The sequence below is a fragment of the Echinops telfairi genome, unplaced genomic scaffold (genome assembly GCF_000313985.2).
Source record: "Echinops telfairi isolate 266 unplaced genomic scaffold, ASM31398v2 ScPeMD7_7412;HRSCAF=8450, whole genome shotgun sequence".
NCBI lineage: Eukaryota > Metazoa > Chordata > Mammalia > Afrosoricida > Tenrecidae > Echinops > Echinops telfairi.
The window spans coordinates 13,834,190-13,851,346 of record NW_022111312.1 but is presented as its reverse complement, the minus strand read 5'-3'; the positions used below and the strand labels follow the sequence as shown (position 1 = coordinate 13,851,346).

The window sequence follows — 17,157 nt, the reverse complement described above, 5'->3', positions numbered from 1 at the left end:
ATAGGGTTGCTAGGGGTTGCCATCGACTTGGTGGCAGTAAGTAGAGTTTTGAATGGGACCTGGTGGCAGTACTTCAGATCACTTCCGATACTAAAAGTTCATTGGTTCAAACCTGCCAGCTGCTTCATGGGAGAGAGATGTGGACAGGCTGCTTTCATAAAGATCTCAGTGGGGCAGTTCTACTTTGTCCTTTAGGGTAACAATGAGTTGATTCTATTAAACGACAGTGTTCTTGTTCTGCTATGAATTAGAATTTACTTGAGGGCAGTGGATTTACTCTTTGGGGCAAGGAACCCCGGCAGATTAGTGTTACTAAGCGGTCGACTGTAAACAAAAAAAAAATCAGTCCTTCCAACCCAGTGAGGCAAAAGGTGTACATCCTAAAAAATAAAAAGATTTGCATCCTTGGAAATGCTTTGAGGTAGTCATGCAGGGTCACTATGATTCAGAATTAGCTCCAAGCTAGCAGGTTTGGCTGGGGTTTGAATAAGACCTGGGAATTTGCATTCCTGTCCAGTGCCCAGGGGGTGCTGATACCGTTGGCCCTTCTGCTGGACCAGAAACCACACTTCCGGAACCACAGAGAAAAGAGTGCGCATGAATGCCGAGAAGACATGCACCAGAGTGTCCCAGTTGCTTTTCTCCTCATTGTCCCACACTGCAGACAGGAGGGAAGATTTTCCCCAGTGGCACTGTATTCAAACCGTGGAATACTGCACAACCATGAAAGACAACAGGCCTCTGAGACCCCCACAGTATGAACTGGCTCTCTAGCGCTGCATGGAGGGAAAAGGGACAGCCTCTTGCCACTTTTTGTGAAGTTCAACATCAGGCAAAATAATCTTACAGAGAGCACATTGGCAGCTACTCCGGGCAGCGGTGGGAGGGTCACTTGAGTGCTAGAAATGGTTCCTATGTCCTTCAGAAATGGGAGCAGGAACACCCCCCCTCCCCCGTACACCCAGCCCTAGATAACACATGGAGAAAGTGACCCATCAAGGATGCCAGGAACTGGGTTCTTGAAATTCATAGGAAGAGTTAGGGTTCCCAGGAACCTCCCTGATTACACTTCTTCCTTTTTGTGGTTAAATCTATATATAACATTTACCATTTGAACGTGGGTTGTTTTTTTTTAGGGGCGGGACTTTTTAAAGTGTCATTAAATACATTCACAATGTCCTATAGCCATACATCACTATGTATTTCCAAACCTTTGCCACCACCCCAAACGGCAACCTTCCTACAGTAACTCCTCATTCTCCCCCTCCTTCAGCCCATGTGGTGGTGAGCGAGGTCCCATCAAGTCCGTTCCAATTTAAGAGTGACCTTGCGTGCCCCAGAAGGAAACGCTGCCCAATCCGGAGCCATCCTGAAACCCATCACCCTGTTTGAGCCCATCGCTACAACCACTGTATCAACCCAGCAAGCTGAGGGTCTTCTTTTTCTCTGACCCTTACTAACCACTAAATTACTTTGGTCTCTGTAGGGTTCATTGTAGTACCAATGAAATATGTACCCTGTTTAATTTGCATGCGGTCATTACACTGGTTGCACTTTTGTGCCTGACTCACACCACTCAGCATTGTGTTTTCAGCGTTCATCCATGGGTTAGTGTGAATCAGGCCTTCGTTTCTCTTTTTGACTGAGTCGTATTCCATTTCCGTCGTGTTGGCAGAACACATTTTGTTTAGCCATCCGGTTGTTGAAGACACTTGAGCTGTTCCCCTGCCCCCACGTGTTTGAATAATGGTGCAGTGTTCTCTGGTGCACAAGGATCTGTGAGCCTGCCTTCCGTTCTGTTTGTTATACATATGATTTGGATTGGGACTGCTGGGTCATGTGATAATTCGATGTTTACCTTTTGGAAGAGCCACTGGAATCCTTTCTTTTAACCCATTTCTACGTCTAAGGTGATGCTGTGGGCTAGGCATTGAGCTGTCAATCACAAGGCCAGTGGCTCGGTCCCATCAGCCACACCGAGGGAGAAAAATGAAAAAAACAAACAAAACAAAAACAGCCCAAACTCTTTGTGGTTACTCCCATAAAGATGGACAGTGTCAGAAACACTATACAGAGCCGCTGTAAGTCAGAATCGACTAGAGGGCATGGGTTTGATATTGTGGGGTTTGGCACCCCTAAGTCATGCCAATCATATTTATAGGTGAGGCCCTGCTTTAATATCTGTCTTGTGCAATGGTTAAGAATCATTACGCACATCGTATGCTTTTGAGATTCAGAGAAGTTAAAATGATTTCCCTAAGATCATTCAGCCCACAGCTGGACAGGACAGTCAACTTCTTATCCCAGTGGGAGGCACGATGATGTAGAAACCCCATTAAGGCCCTGAAGATGGTACAGTCTGCTCAAGAGCTGGGTGACTTCTTGTGTGGGACAAAGCGGACCCACTGCCACAGGCAGCACTCGTCCTCCCAAACCACAGTCTGAATAGCTGGGGCAATGGAGAACGGGCAGGGGGAATAAGTGTTGAATGCAACTAGATATTTCATAAAAATCATATGCATTGTCCTTTTAAAAAATATATATATGCATGCAAAACCCAACAGTCAGCAGTCACTTTCAAACGAAGATGAGAAGGCCGGGAAACTAGACCAAGGGAAACAGAACCACTAGGGCGGAAATAATGGTCTCACAGTGTGATGTATGTCACTGATGCCACCCAACAGCCTTGTAGAACCTCCACTGCAGGACACATCTTCACCAAAGGCACAGGAAATACATTACTCCAAAAAGTACAAAACTGTGGACCGCTAAAAATCTCCCTCTCATCTCTCTCCACCTTTGTCGCCCTGTTCCTCTCCCTGTAGAGAATTGAAGTGATGCACACCTCAGGTCTTCTTCCAGAGATACTTTATGCAACACAGCAGATATGAATACATTTTCCCATTTGTTTTATATAAATGATAGCCTACTATATCCACTGTTCTGCCTCTCCCTTATTTTCGGTTAGCCTAGTTTGGAAGGTGTACCAAAGCAGAATAGAAGGAGCATCCTCATTTCTATTGGCTTTTTAAAAAACCCCATTGTATGGGACTATCAATCACCCAGCCTGGAGGTCCCGAAGAGTTCTTGAGCCTACCAGGGGACGTGGATCTGGCACGCAGAGATCTGTGAATTGACATAGGACATTCCGTTTAGAGGAGTCAAACCACATTTACAAATAAAATGGCATTTCCACATTCACTACCCTCCAACTGCAACGATCGTTTTCTTCCTTTGTGAATGGAGGCGACAGGCACATGACCAGCACCTAGGACGGCCACTTGGAGCCCCGTGGCGGCACAGTGGTTTCTCCTTGAGCTGCTAACCGCAAGGTCACCAGTGTGAAACCACCAGCCACTATCTGCTCCCACAGACTTATTATCTCAGAAACCCAAATGAACAGACCTACTCCCTCTTACAGGCTCAGAAGGAGTCAGTATCTATTCGATGGCCATGGATTTGACTTTTTTTTTACTATTAATGCACATGTGCTTTGTTTTAGTCTTATTTTGAAGGAACTTCAAACCCATGGGAAAGTTACAGGAACACCTGTGCACCATTTCTCTTGATGGCAGGTGTTAATGTTTTGCCATGTGTTTTAATTTCTCACTCCTCCTTTGAACATACGAATGTGCACACAGATATACATACCTATATACATATGCAAATGTTTGTGCTTGTCCTCCAGAACCCACATAACCAAACCCCACTCCAAGGAGTCCTCCCTAATGGTTTCCAAGACTGTAAGTCTGGACTGGAGCAGACAGCTTCACCTTTCTTCCTTGGCTCGGCTGGTGGGTTTGAATCAAGGCTCTTGTGCTTAATTAGCAGTCTAATGCCTCACCTGAGAGGGCCGCCAGAACTCCTTGAGTAGCTGTTATTTATTAAAGCATGTGATTTCCTCAAGGATTTGCATTTCTGTTACAGATATGATGGATAAATACTATGTCTGTTTCCTAGGACATGTTGGTGTGAGGTGCTGCCCCATCAGTAACAACCAATAACCACAGAATAAAGCCCTGCCCAATGCGCTGCTACCCTCCCGATTATTGTTGGAGCCCACCGTTACAGCCACTGTGTCAGTCCATTCCTTTTTCATTGACCCTCTCCCAAGCATGATGTCCTTCCCCAGGGACGGACTGGTCTCTCCTGCCAACATGTCCAAAGTAGATGAGGTGAAGTCCCTCCATCCTGACTTCTGAGGAGCATTCTGGCGGACCTCCTTCCAAGACAGATTTGTTGGGACAGGAATGTTCCAGCATTCCATTGTACTGTCAGCATTTCTGGCTCTGTTAGGCTGGGTTGTCTTGAGAAACAAAGCCAGCGATGTTCACAGATGTATAAGATAGAGCTTTATTTCAAGAAGAAGTCATCCTACATCACGAAGGCATCCCAGCCCACTCCAACGTAAGTCCCTAAGTCCAAAGGCTAGTGAGGGCAGAGGAGGTCCTCAGGCTCACGGAGCTGCAGGCCAGTGACGCGGAAAGGTGAAGCAGGATGCAGGGAGATCACAGGCCCGAGTGGGTGCCGAGTCACACGGATCCAAAGTCAGTGGGAACATGTGGGGCTGCCGCTGGAGATGGGCAGAGTCCCAGCATGGAGACAGAGGGGAAGTGTCCTTTGCTCTCTTAGAAGAAGGCCAGGCTCCTAAGGAAGCATCATCAGGCTCTGCTCTGATTGACAGGTGGGGCGCCACCCCGACGCTTTCATACAAATTCAAGGTGACATCAAATCATCCAACTACCCCGCGTGCCAACGCCATCATTCAAAGGCATCGATTCTTCCCCGGCCCTCCTTCATCACTGTCCAGCGTTCACATGCACGTGTGGCTGCTTGGTGCTGGCCAGTCGGTTCTGACTCATAGCAGCCCCGTGAGAAGGAAACACCGCCCGGTCCTGCTGCGCCGTCCTCCCGTTGTTCTTGTGTTTGAGCCCACTGTGGCGGCCACTGTGTCCCTCCATCTCTTCATCCTGCCTCTTTTCCATCGTCCCTCTACTTTACCAGTCACGATGCCCTTCTCCAGGCCCCCGTCTCTCCTGATGATAACATCTCAAGTCTGTGGGACGAAGTCTTGCCATCCTCACCTCCAAGAAGCATTCTGGCTGTACGTCTTCCGAGACAGATCTTTTTGTTCTTTCGGCAGCCCGTGGTACTTTCCCTGTTCTTCACCAGCACCACAGTGCAAATGCATCCGTTTTCCTCCCTCCTCTGCGTTCAAGGTCCGACTTTCATGTGCATGTGAGACCATTGAAAACATCCTGGCCAACGCTGACGGCAACAAATGTACAAATGTGCTTGACACAGTACATGGATGGATGGATTTGTGATAAGAGCTGTACAAGCCTCCAATAAAATGATTAAAAAATAGAGAAAGAAAACGCCATGACTTGGGTCAGGCACACCTTAGTCTTCAAAGTGACATCCTTGCTGTTTGATACTTTAAAGAGGTCTTGTACAGCAGTTGTCCCGATAATAACCTTGGTCCTAATAATAGCCTTTATAGCGTTTTTTTAAAATGTAGGATCCCATGCAGGGTCTCACAATGGCACTAATCTCTTTGGATTAGGGCCCTGCTACTCTGGTATGACCTCATTCTAACTTACCTAGTTACACCTGCAGAGGCATTATTTTCAAATGAAGTCACACGCCTAGGTACTAAAAAGTCAGATTTTAATATCACCTGGGGTGGGGCGGGGGTGGGTGGGTGGGGAAACACAGTGAAACTCATAACAGAAACTTGACACTTTTGCTTTTTAAAAAAATCATTTTATTGGGGGGCCCTGACAACTCTTATCACAATCCATGCATCCATCCATTGTCTCAAGCACATTTGTACCTAGGTTGCCATCGTCCTTTTCAAAACCTTTTCTTTCTGCTTGAGCCCTTGCGATCAGCTCATGTTTCCCCCCGACACTTCTGCTGCTTCACCATTGACAAAACCCTTCTAATCGGCTAAGGCTCGGGGCCTAAGGTCCAGGTTAGGGTCACTTCCAATGTCCAGTGACCCCGGGTGTGAGAGTAGAATGCCCCCACTGGGCTTCCTCAGCTGTCATCTTTACCAGAGCAGGTCACCAGGTCTTGCTCCCACGGCCACACGGTGTGGGTGGGAACTGCCCACCTCCCAGTGACCATCCGAGTGCGCCGCCAACTAAAATCCCAAACCCATTGCCGTCCACCGGGGTCTGAATGAGACCGACTCTGTTTGCAGTCTGGGAAACCCGCAGAGGCAGTTCCACTCTGCCTGACTCATAGGGTCACTATGAGTCACAGTCGACTGGCCGGCAGTGAGTTTGTTTCACTGAGAGAGCGGAGTAGACCGCTCGCCTGAGCAGGACAACCTCCAGTGTCTCTGCAGAGCAGCCGGTGGGTTCAAACCAAGGCTCCTTTACAGGGTCCCTGTTTGTGCTGCTGTTGTTGGGTTGGTCCTGGCTCAGAGTAACCCGAGGTATAGAGTCCCTAGGAGTGACAAAACCCGAGTTCCTTCCTTTCTGAGATGGAAAGCCATCCTCGGGGAACCTGCTCAAGAGCTGTCTTGTCTTCCAGGTGAGCCTGGGGCCCGACAAGATGGTGGTGGATCTGACCGACCCCAACCGGCCACGCTTCACGCTGCAGGAGCTGAGGGACGTGCTGCAGGAGCGGAACAGACTCAAAGCCCAGCTCCTGGTAGCACAGGAAGAGCTGCAGTGCTACAAGAAGTAGGTGCAGACCTGCCTGGGGGCTCCAGGGTACAAATTCCTTCTCCCCACCCCCGCCCCCCATTTAATGCCGTAAAGACCTAATATGCTCCGGACACTGTTGCAGACCCTGCAGGTAATGGTCCCGGAGTAGCCAAAGAGTGAGCCCATGCTAGTCTGGTGGGGCAGACAGGCAACCCACAAAGCCCAGACTGTGACGCAGGATCGTGAGACAAGGAGCAGAATAGAAAGTGAAGTGCAGTGAGCTCAGGGAGGGGTGCTGGGGCCTTGCTGTTTTGAGACTGGGTGGTCAGAGAAGACCCCTTTGATGAATGTCAACAAACGGGCAACCATGTAAAGGTTTCGGGAGCAGAATAGAAGAGGAGGTTGCCAAGGCCCTGAAGGGGGAACAAACATGGCTAGAAACCGATAGTGGGGCCCCTGATTGCAAGGGAGAGTGGGAGTCAGAAAGGGCCGGGAGAGGTCTGCCTGGGCAGCCACAGGAAGGAGCTTGAATTTGACATTGACATTGAGTGCAATGAGAGGCTGTTGACATTTTGCTTAAGAGAAAGAGGAGGTCTGACTTACTTTTTTAAAAGACCCAGAGGATGATCTTGAGGACTGAACTCTGTGGTTTTGTCAGAGAATGCCCTCATTCATAGGCAACACACGCCGACGTATGCAGGCGTTAGAGAGCATGCTGTCTCCAACGTACTCTTAAATGGTTCGGAAGGTGAACGGGTGGGTGGACAGATGATGGATGGGCAGACGAACAGACAAGAGAGACAGACTTTTGGAGGCGTGTGTGCAAAGGGCCTATGGGAAATCCTTACAGTCATCATAAAACTTTTCTGAAAGTTTAAAGTGTTTTAAACATTAAAAGCTAAGGAAGATGACAGTGACATCCGTGTACAGACTGGATCCTAGGACAAGCAAGAGTTGGGAAGAAAGAGCTGCAGCTCGCTCCGGCATGGCTTTCCCAATCGATCTTTGTGGAAGAACAGTGAGGGTGCTCCTCAGAAGCCAGGAGGGTGACCCCTTTTGACGAAGATGCCGCCAAAGGCAGAGAAGGAAGCCCCTGCCCCTCCCAAAACAGAAGCCAAAGCAAAGGCTTTAAAAGCCAAGAAGGCCGTGCTGAAAGGCGTCCACAGCCACACACACAAAAAGAAGATCCACACGTCACCCGCCTTCTGGGGGCCCAAGACCCTGAGACTAAGAAGGCAGCCCAGATACCCTGGAAAGAGCGCCCCCCCTCCCCCAGGACCATTATGCCATCATCAAGTTGGACCGTTATGCCATCATCAAGTTCCCCTGGACCACCGAGTCTGCCGTGAAGAAGATGGAAGATAACAACACACTTGTGTTCACTGTGGGTGTCAAAGCCAACAAGCACCAGATCACACAGGCTGTAAAGAAGACCTTTGACATTGACGTAGCCAAGGTCAACACCTTGATCAGGCCTGATGGTAAGAAGAAGGCATATGTTCCACTGGCTCCTGACGATGACGCTTTAGAGCAGCGGTTCTCAGCCTTCCTCACGCCATGACCCTTTCCTACAGTTCCTCATGTGGTGTGACCCCCAACCAAAGCATTATTTTCATTGCTACTTCATCACTGTCATTTTGCTACTGTTATGAATTGTCATAAATATCTGATAGGCAGGATGTATTTTCATTGTTATAAATTAAACATAATTAAATCACAGTGATTAATCACAAAACAATATGTAATTATATAAGTATTTACATGGTTTCCGATGGTCTTAGGTGACCCGTGTGAAAGGGTTGTTCAACCCCCAAAGGTGGTGCAACCCACAGGTTGAGAACCTCTGCTTTAGATGTTGCCAACAGAATTGAATTATCTAAACTGAGCCCAGCTGGCTAATGCTAAATCTAAACTTTTTCAATTCCAAAAAAAAGGAAATAAAGAAGCCAGGATGGTCAGACTTCAGCGCATGTACGTTGGACATGTCCTCTGGAGGGACCTTTCCCTGGAGAAGCACATCATAAATTGTCAGTAGTTTCTTTAAAAAAATTAATACACGGGGGAACCGATGACAAGGATCTACATATAACCTCCTCCCTGGGGGATGGACAACAGAAAAGTGGGTGAAGGGAGACTTTGGACAGTGTAAGCTATGACAGAATAATTATTATAAATTATCAAGGGCTCATGAGGGAAGGGGGAGTGCGGAGGGAGGGGGAAATGAGCTGATACCAAGGGCTCAAGTAGAAAGAAAACGTTTTGAAAATGATGATGGCAACAAATGTACAAATGTGCTGACACAATGGAAGGATGTATGGATTGTGATAAGAAATGTAAGAGCCCCCAATAAAATGATTTTAAAAAATTAATACAAGAGTAGTTCCAGGGAGTCTTACAAGCTTGTTTTCAAACAAGCAGCCATCGAAGTGTGGTATCAACTAAGTCCACTGGAAGAAGCCCCCTGGGTGATCCAAGGATTAGAAATAATGCAAATCTAAAGGAGGGAAGCGTGTCCGAGGGAGGGGCGTGACACTGCATCTGCAGAAGCCTATGGATGTTGACCTGGCGGCAGTGGCATGGCGGTCACACACACACTGGGCTGCCATCCTCAAGGTCCGCAGCTAGTGTCCACCAGCTGCTCTGTGGGGGGAAACGGCTTTCTCCGTCTGTAAAGAGTTACCTTCTACCCTGCCTGCAGTGTCACTGTGGCTGGCACTGGCTGGACGGCAGTGAGTGAGATGACGGCAGTGGAGGCCCAGCATCCATTTGCAGGGTCCACACACGGGTCAAGCCTCCGGTGAATGGCCTCCGATGATAGTTGAAGGATGTGAATAGCCCTGTTACCAAAAAAAGAACACTGTGATGTCAATCATGGCCAAATATTTAGGTTAGAATATAATACCAGTTGATTCCCCTTTTGACCCATTTTGAAGGCTGTTTCAGTTTTTGCTTTTAAATGAAGGGGAAATACATGTGGGTTAAGCCCTCTGGCCATGGGCCAGGGCTGTGAGTAGCCTTGCTGTTAGGGGGAATACATGGCAAAGTGGATTGTTGCAGATTCAGTTAGGTTAAAATTTAGCACCTTATCATTTGATCTTCCTTTATAATCCATTCAACTTTGTTCTAGTTTTTAATATATTCTGCTTTCTTTTCAATTGAGGTTTTTATCTATTTTGCTTTGTTATTGTTGTTAGTTTTGTTTTTAATGTGTTTCTGTATATGAAATATATAGAGACAGTAACTAGAGGACTGGTTTCTTGGGGGCGTGGCAGGGGGGTTGGGGGGAAACGGGGAGCTAATAACGAGGAGGACAAGAATGAACCACATGTTCTAACACTGACTGTGATGATGATGGGACAACTCTTCTTGATGTGATTGAACTACTGAATTTTATGATATGTGAATTATATGCCAATAAAACTGTTGGGAGGGGAAAAAAAAAGACTTGGTCTGTGATCTGAAAGGTCAGCAGTTCAAAACCACCAGCCACTCCTCCTTTCTACTCCTGTAAACAGTTACAGTCTGTTCTGCCCTGTCCTATAGGGTTTCTGTGAGTCAGCATGGACTCAATGACAGTGAGTTGGGTCACAAGGAGGTGGAGATAAAAGATATCCCAACTGTCCAAATAGTCCCAAAAGATTCTACCACTCCATTATCCCTAATATCAACCACCACTCCTTCACTTAGTACATTCCCTCATGTGGTAGTTACATACTGTGTTGTCAATTTGAGACTGTAAGAGTGAAGGAGTGGAGTTTAGCCTGCCAATCAGGTCGCAGCTTGATGACCTCATTTGGAAGCGCTAAGGAGATAAATAGCTCACTGGAGGCAGGACACAGGCTCACTCCCTGCGAGACATGACTGATGATGAGCCTGATAGAGCTATGCTGATGCAGCCAGAGCCCAGAGCTGGAGAAGGCATGTGGAGACCCACGCCAGCACTGAGATGCTTCTACCGCCAGAGGATCCACAAGACATTTCTGCCCACTGGCCTGTGATCTTCCTGCATTCAGCATCATTGTTTGTGTTTGGTGAGTCTAAAGATAATTTTATAGATTGATATCGGACTTATTGATTAATATTGGACTTATGGGCTTGATCTGGACCGGCCTAGGATGTTTTCTCAATATTTAGTTGCTCTTGTATATAAAGCTCTTTTTTTATACACATATACGTATCTATGAGTTTGTTTCTTTAGTCTACCCAGACTAACTAACACACCTCACATCTCAGGGTTCTACAATTTGCTGAAACGTCTCAATAACCATTAAGGATCTGGCTCATGACAATTCCAAAGTTGAGCCATCGTCTGAAGGATCCTCTTCCTCTGCAGACCTGTAGAAGGGCAGCTGGTGAAATGCAGTCAAGTCCCAAGAAAAAGAACACACCACATGCAGAGCCCAGAGCAGGAGGATGAGAGGCCCGAAGAGAAAGCAGGTCTCACTTGCTTAGCCCGGCCGAAAAGCACACATGGACTCCTGTCCAGATGGCCCTCCTGAGTCCTGGGCCTGTTGTCTCTCAGGGCGGTCGGTCACTGGCGCCTGACTGGTGTTCCTCACCAGTGACCCGGCACCCGTCTTCTGCTCACGCTCACTTGGGAAGGGGCGGCCGCAAAGGTGGCTGTGACGAAGGTGTGATGGTTGCCTTCTGCAGCCCGGATGCCTAAGGAAACAGAGGGGGTAACGTGAGTCTAACAAGGTTCTGCCCCGCCTTGAGCCAGTCTCAGAAAGCCCCCTCCAGGATGGGGTTATATCCACAGGGGTAGACGCTAGCACTGACACCATGAAAAGAGGGGCCCTGACCTGCAGGGCTCTCTAGTAATTACGTCACTACATCGTACTCTGATCTTTCATCAGAGTCTGAGTGATAGTATTCAGAAACTGTAATAAATTTGAGAGAGCAGCAGTCAGAGTCGAACTCTTCCAAGAAGCCGAATCCAAAAGGGTTGAGTCCTACGAACCGGAATTCAATCACCGTCTCAACTTCGGTTGAGGTTGCGACCCTCTCTGTGGAAAGGCCTCTTCGCATCTCTTTGGATAAGTACTTCCTTGTCAGCCAAGCTGACTCCAGCTCAGAACGACCCACCAGCACCATAGAGAGCCATCCCACAGCATTCCTGTACTGCAGTCATTAGAGGCATGGTCACCTCGGATTTTTCCCCCTAGAGTGGCCGGTGAGTTCAGACTTCCAACCTTCCAGTTACAAGGGGAGCGCTTAATCACTGCCCCACCAGGGCTCCTGCCAGGGCAGACATCCGTGGTTCCAAAGAGGAGCAGCTAAACGCTGCTGCCAAGAGCAGTTTGACTGAATGAAGCCACGCCTTTCGTTTCCAGTGGCAAGTGAGTTCCCCGAGAGCATGTGGGCACCGCCTGTCATGTGGGTCAGGCTAAAAGCAGCAGGATTCCATCGAGGATCTAGTGTTGTCTGGTGCAAGGAGGGCGTTACTTTGAGGACTAAGGTGAGCCTGACCCAAGCCACGGTATTTCCCATTGCTTCCTAAGCAAGCGGAAGTTGGACACTGAATAAGGAAGCCGGGAGAAGAATCGATGCCTTTGAATTGTGGTGCTGGAGAGGAATACTGAAAGTACCATGCACAGCTACAAGGACAAACCGATCTGTCTTGGAGGACACATGGCCAGACGGTTCCTTAGAGGCAAGGACGGCAAGACCCCGTTCACATACTTTGGACATAATGTCATGAGAGACCCTGGAGTCCCGGGAGAAAGGCATTATGCTTGGTAAAGCGGAGGAGGGTTGGTGACAAAGACAGAGGCCCTCACCAAGATGGATTGACACGGTGGCTGCCACAATGGGCTCAGGCACAGGAACACTTGTAAGGATGGAGCAGGAGCGTTCAGTGTTCTGTTCTGTCATGCAGAGGGTTGCTCTGGGTCAGAACCGATTCGATGGCGCTTATGAAAAACAAACATCGAGTGTTGTATATATTGTGGTGAAGCCCACATGTCACCTGGGGTGTTCTCTTAGCCACTGCGTGCATGGAGGGCCTGAGTCCAGACTCGGGACCGTTTGTGATAGAAGGGAGGTTGACAAGGTTGTCTCCGGTGCCACTCTGCCGTTTCCCATCCTGTGTGCCTTGTGCAGTGAGGCTGCCATGCCTGTCCTACAGAATGACCCTATTCAGGGGCGCATGGTCACCAGGCACTGGAAGTCTGTGCTTCCATATCCAAATGTTCTTCTGATTTCTTCTTCTTTTAATTTTAATAAATCATTTGATTGGGGGCTCTTAACAGCTCTCACAACAATCCATGCATCCATTGTATCAAGCACATTTGTACCTATGTTGCCATCATCATTTCCAAAACATTTTCTTTTGACTTGAGCCATGGGTTATCAGCTCCTCCTTTTTCCCATCTCACCCTCGTGAACCCTTGATAATTTACAAATTTCTTTTATTTTCCTATTTGACACCGTCCACTTCTCCCTTCACCCACGTTTCTGTTGTCCATCCCCCCGGGGGGTGTTGTATGTCGATCATTAAGATCGGTTCCCCCTTTCGTCCCCACCTTCCCCTTCCCCTCCTGGTATCGCTACTCTCATTATTGGTCCTGAGGGGTTTATCTGCCCTGGATTCTGTGTGTCGAGAGCTCTTATCTCTACCAGTGCACATACTCCTGTCTAGCCAGATTGGTAAGCTAGAACTGGGGTCATGATAGTGGGGGGAGGGAGGAAGCATTAAAGAACTCGAGGAATGTTGTGTGCCTCCTTGGTGCTACACTGCACCCTGGCTGTCTTGCCTCTTCTTGGATTTTTTTTTTTCCAAAAACACTTCTTGTTGTGAATGAGGTGGAGGTGTGTAAAGCCTATCAATTTGGAGACCAAAATTCATACTTTTTGCTGCAACTCATCCATTGCAGTCCCAGCTCGCATTGCACTTCCTCCCTGTGTTTTCCTGTTGCAGTGCCCCCTGCTTTCCTAACCCGTCTGAATTTCGTCCTTGGGTAAATGAAGCCCTTTTGATCTCAAACGGTTGACTGCGCTGAGGTGTGTGCGCCTCCCGAGCTGTCTCTGGTTGTTCTCAACGATTGGCGTTGGCTGCCCCAAGGCGGCTCCAGCTCACAGTGACCCCGTGTACAAAGGAACAGCCCCCCGCCTGGACCCGGGCCACCCTTGTCCTGATGGCCATGGTGTTCGAGCCCAGAGTTGCGGCCATTGTATCAATCCATCTTGTTGAGGGTCTTCCTCGTTTCCGACGCCCCCTCTGCTTTAGAAATCCCATTATCTTGTAACAGTCATGACGAAGACGCCTCCCTGCAAGAAGTGCACAGATGAGACCCGTGTGATGAAACCGCTGACTCATTTGCATCTTTTTCCCTTTTGCAAGTGGCCTGATTCCCCCAAGAGAAGATCCAGGAGGAAGACGAGAAAAGGGTGCCCTGGTTCCCAGGACCGGCCCTGCTAGAGTGAACAAGGAGGAGAAGACCGTCATCAAGAAGCTGTAAGACACCTTTCTGGCCCCATTTCCATTGAACCGCTGCCTCCCAGAGTGGGTGATACGTCCCTTGGGGGAAGGGCTGGAGCCATCCAGGGAGGCGACACTTTACCCTGGATTATGGGCTATAGCACAAAAGTTTTTCATTGCCAGGGGGGGCACTGAGTAATTTTTTTTTCCTGAAAAGGGAGTAGTAGGTCAAATAAGTTTGGAAACCTAACCTGTGCACCAAACAGATATTAAAGTTGGGAGGTGGGGCTGAAGAAGGTGCCCCTCTCGCCCAGGGTGCTGCAAACATGAACTTAGTGCCAGGGGAGTGGAACATCTGCTGACCCTGAGTCCAGACACTTGGCATATACCAACCCAACACCCCCCCACCCCCCCACCTCCCGCTGTTGCAAGGACCCAGTGAGGGTGATGCTATTATTAGCCCCATCTTCCAGAAGGGAAAACAGAGGCCAATCGGTCAACGAATGTTCCCAAGGTCACACCGAGAATAAGAGCGACGTGAAGGTTTGAACTCAAGGGAGTGTGACTCTAGACTCAACATTCTGTGTCTGTCTGGTGATGCGATCACCATATATGACACGGGACAATATACAGATGCACCAGCACAAGCAATCACACATTAACTACTCATCATTGGGGCTAAAGGACTCTGATTCCCCATACCCCTTAACCTTCAACTTGGGCTGTTTACTGAGAGATTGGAGGCTTGAGGTCACCCTGAGGTGCCTCGGAAGGATGCCTGGCGAGCTCCTGCCATGAAGGGTCAGCCCCTGAGAACACTGTGAAGCATAACAGTCCTCCCCTGAGACACACGGGGTCACCCCCGACTTGGCCTCTTTGCCCTAGGGAAGGTTGCAGGGAACCTTTTTCTGCCAAGGTCCATTCGACTATTTATAACATCATTCTCAGGCCGTACAAATTGACCAGCTTAAAAACTCGCCTGCTTTATTTGGTGAAACGTTTCCTTCACTCACCCGTAATGTGATGGCAGGTGCCGCTTCTCTTTGGTGCAGCGGATGATGTTAGCCGGTCTTAATTTCTCAGGCAGCACGTTCCCTACCCCTGCCCCAGTCTGAATCTCTCCAAGGGGAGGCCTCCAGGAAATTCGTACCCAGGTCCGTCAGGGGACATGCACAAACAGGAAGACTCTGCATGCTGCAGTCTGGCAGTCTATCGCTGGGGTGCGGGGCAGGAGGAAGGCTGGAGGGAGCAGAGTCAGAGCAAAGCCAGCAGAGTATCTCTCTCCACAGAAAGGCCCTTCTGAGGTGCCAAGAGCCAAACAGTGCCTGCTCCCACCCCGGGTACCGGATCTGATGGTGGCAAGTCAGAACCCTATTATAAATGAGGCTTCCAGGACATATGAAGTACGGTTTTCTTTCTGCCTCCTCCTTGGGGTTACTTGAGTGGACTGTGAGGCTAACGAGGAAAAATAAAATGTTTGTTCTGTGCAGCCTGAGGGCAAGTGTTTTTGAGGCCAAGGCCTCTTAGTGAGGGGTCTTGAACCAAGCAGTGGTTCTCAACCCTCCTGATGCCTCAACCCTTTCATACAGTTCCTCATGCTGTGGTGACCCCCAACCATAACATTATTTTCATTGCTGCTTCATTACTGTCATTTTGCTACTATGATGAATCGGGCAACCCCTGTGAAAGGGTCGTTTGACCCCCAAAGGGGTTGAGACCCACAGATTGAGAACCGCTGCTTTAACAGCCACCGAAACATGGCACGATTTGGATTAGGGTAGACGCCTTATCAGGCAGACGGAAGGAGCCTGGCATCTGTTGGCACAGCGAATGGACCGTTGGGCTGCCGACTGCATGCATGGTTGGCAGTTCAAACCCACCAGCCATTCCCTGTGAGAAAAATGATGCTGTCTGCTCCCATAAAGATGTTCAGCCTTGGAGACCCGCTCTGTCTTTCAGGGTCACGATGAGTCGGAATCCAATTACAGGTAGTGAGTGGGTGGTCTTCTAGGAAACCTGTGTCAGCAAGTTAGCATCTGTGAGTGGCGCCCCCATACGTGCTTGAGGAGAACTGCACTCCAGGGAGGGTCCGTGGCTAGTTTTTGGAAGTTGGAGGTGACCACGGCCGTCTTCCAAGGTGGATTCAAACCTCCCACCTTTCCATCAGCAGCCAGGCTTGCCCCGTCCGGGCCACCCAGGGTCTCCCCATCATACCAAAAACCACAAACACCAAAATCCACCACCATCCAGTCGGTTCCGAGAATGTACAAACAGCCCCATCTTTCTCCCGCTGAACGGCTGATGGGTTCAAAGCGTCGACATTATGGTCACCAGTTCAGCGCTTACCCAACGGCATTCTCAGGCTTCCTTAGGACAGGCACTCCCCATACTAAGTCCTCCATCCATTTTTGAGTCATTTGCTTACAGATGTTCCAGGTTTCTGTATGCCTTCCTTGCATCATTCGTTCCCTCTAACCTCCCTCTCTCTATGCAGGTTCTTTTTCCGGTCAGGGAAGCAGACGTAGACTATGGTTGCGACCAAGGCAGCAAGTACCAAGACTTGAAAAGACACTCTGATGACTCCAGAATTCATCTCTTATACACACACAGACACACAGACACACAGACACACACACACTGTGCCTGCTCATCTGCTTCCTCCTCAAAGCAGTCTGGGAGGAGGTGAGATTTCTCACGGGATCCTTCCCAATGACAGTACTGGGATGCCCTCTGAAGGGATGCCCTCTGAAGGGATGACCAGGGCAGGTGAGAAGCCCAAAGACGTCTAGAGAGCAAGAACAAAGTTCAGTGAGGCCCACCTCCTACCCCCGCCCCTGCCCTGCCCAGAGGGTGTCCAGAGCATTGATGGGCATCCCACTAACCCCAACCTTCAGATGACCGGGAAGCTGAGAAGGACATCAGCCACCAGCGAGAAGGGAAGGAAAGGTGTGCAGCTAACTGGGGGACTGACATTCCCACAGTGGCTCCAGTGATATTTGGAGAATGTGTGATTTTTTGTTAACGTGACTCTTTCCATGATTTTGTATTCAAGTAAAGCTGGTTTTATACTTTCTGGAA

At 49.0% G+C, this 17,157-nt stretch overlaps 1 protein-coding gene and 1 pseudogene across 1 annotated transcript in view; both read left to right on the top strand.

The window, feature by feature from the left end:
- Window positions 1-17,157, top strand: part of RILPL2 (Rab interacting lysosomal protein like 2) — an 18,727-nt gene extending 1,570 nt beyond the window's left edge. Inside the window, exons 2-4 of the mRNA XM_004709612.2 lie at window positions 6,544-6,695; window positions 14,002-14,115; window positions 16,574-17,157. Coding sequence (XP_004709669.1) covers window positions 6,544-6,695; window positions 14,002-14,115; window positions 16,574-16,604 — 297 coding nt within the window. The 3' untranslated portion in view covers window positions 16,605-17,157. The remainder of the gene's footprint in view (window positions 1-6,543; window positions 6,696-14,001; window positions 14,116-16,573) is intronic.
- LOC123522469 lies at window positions 6,709-8,248 on the top strand (annotated as a pseudogene).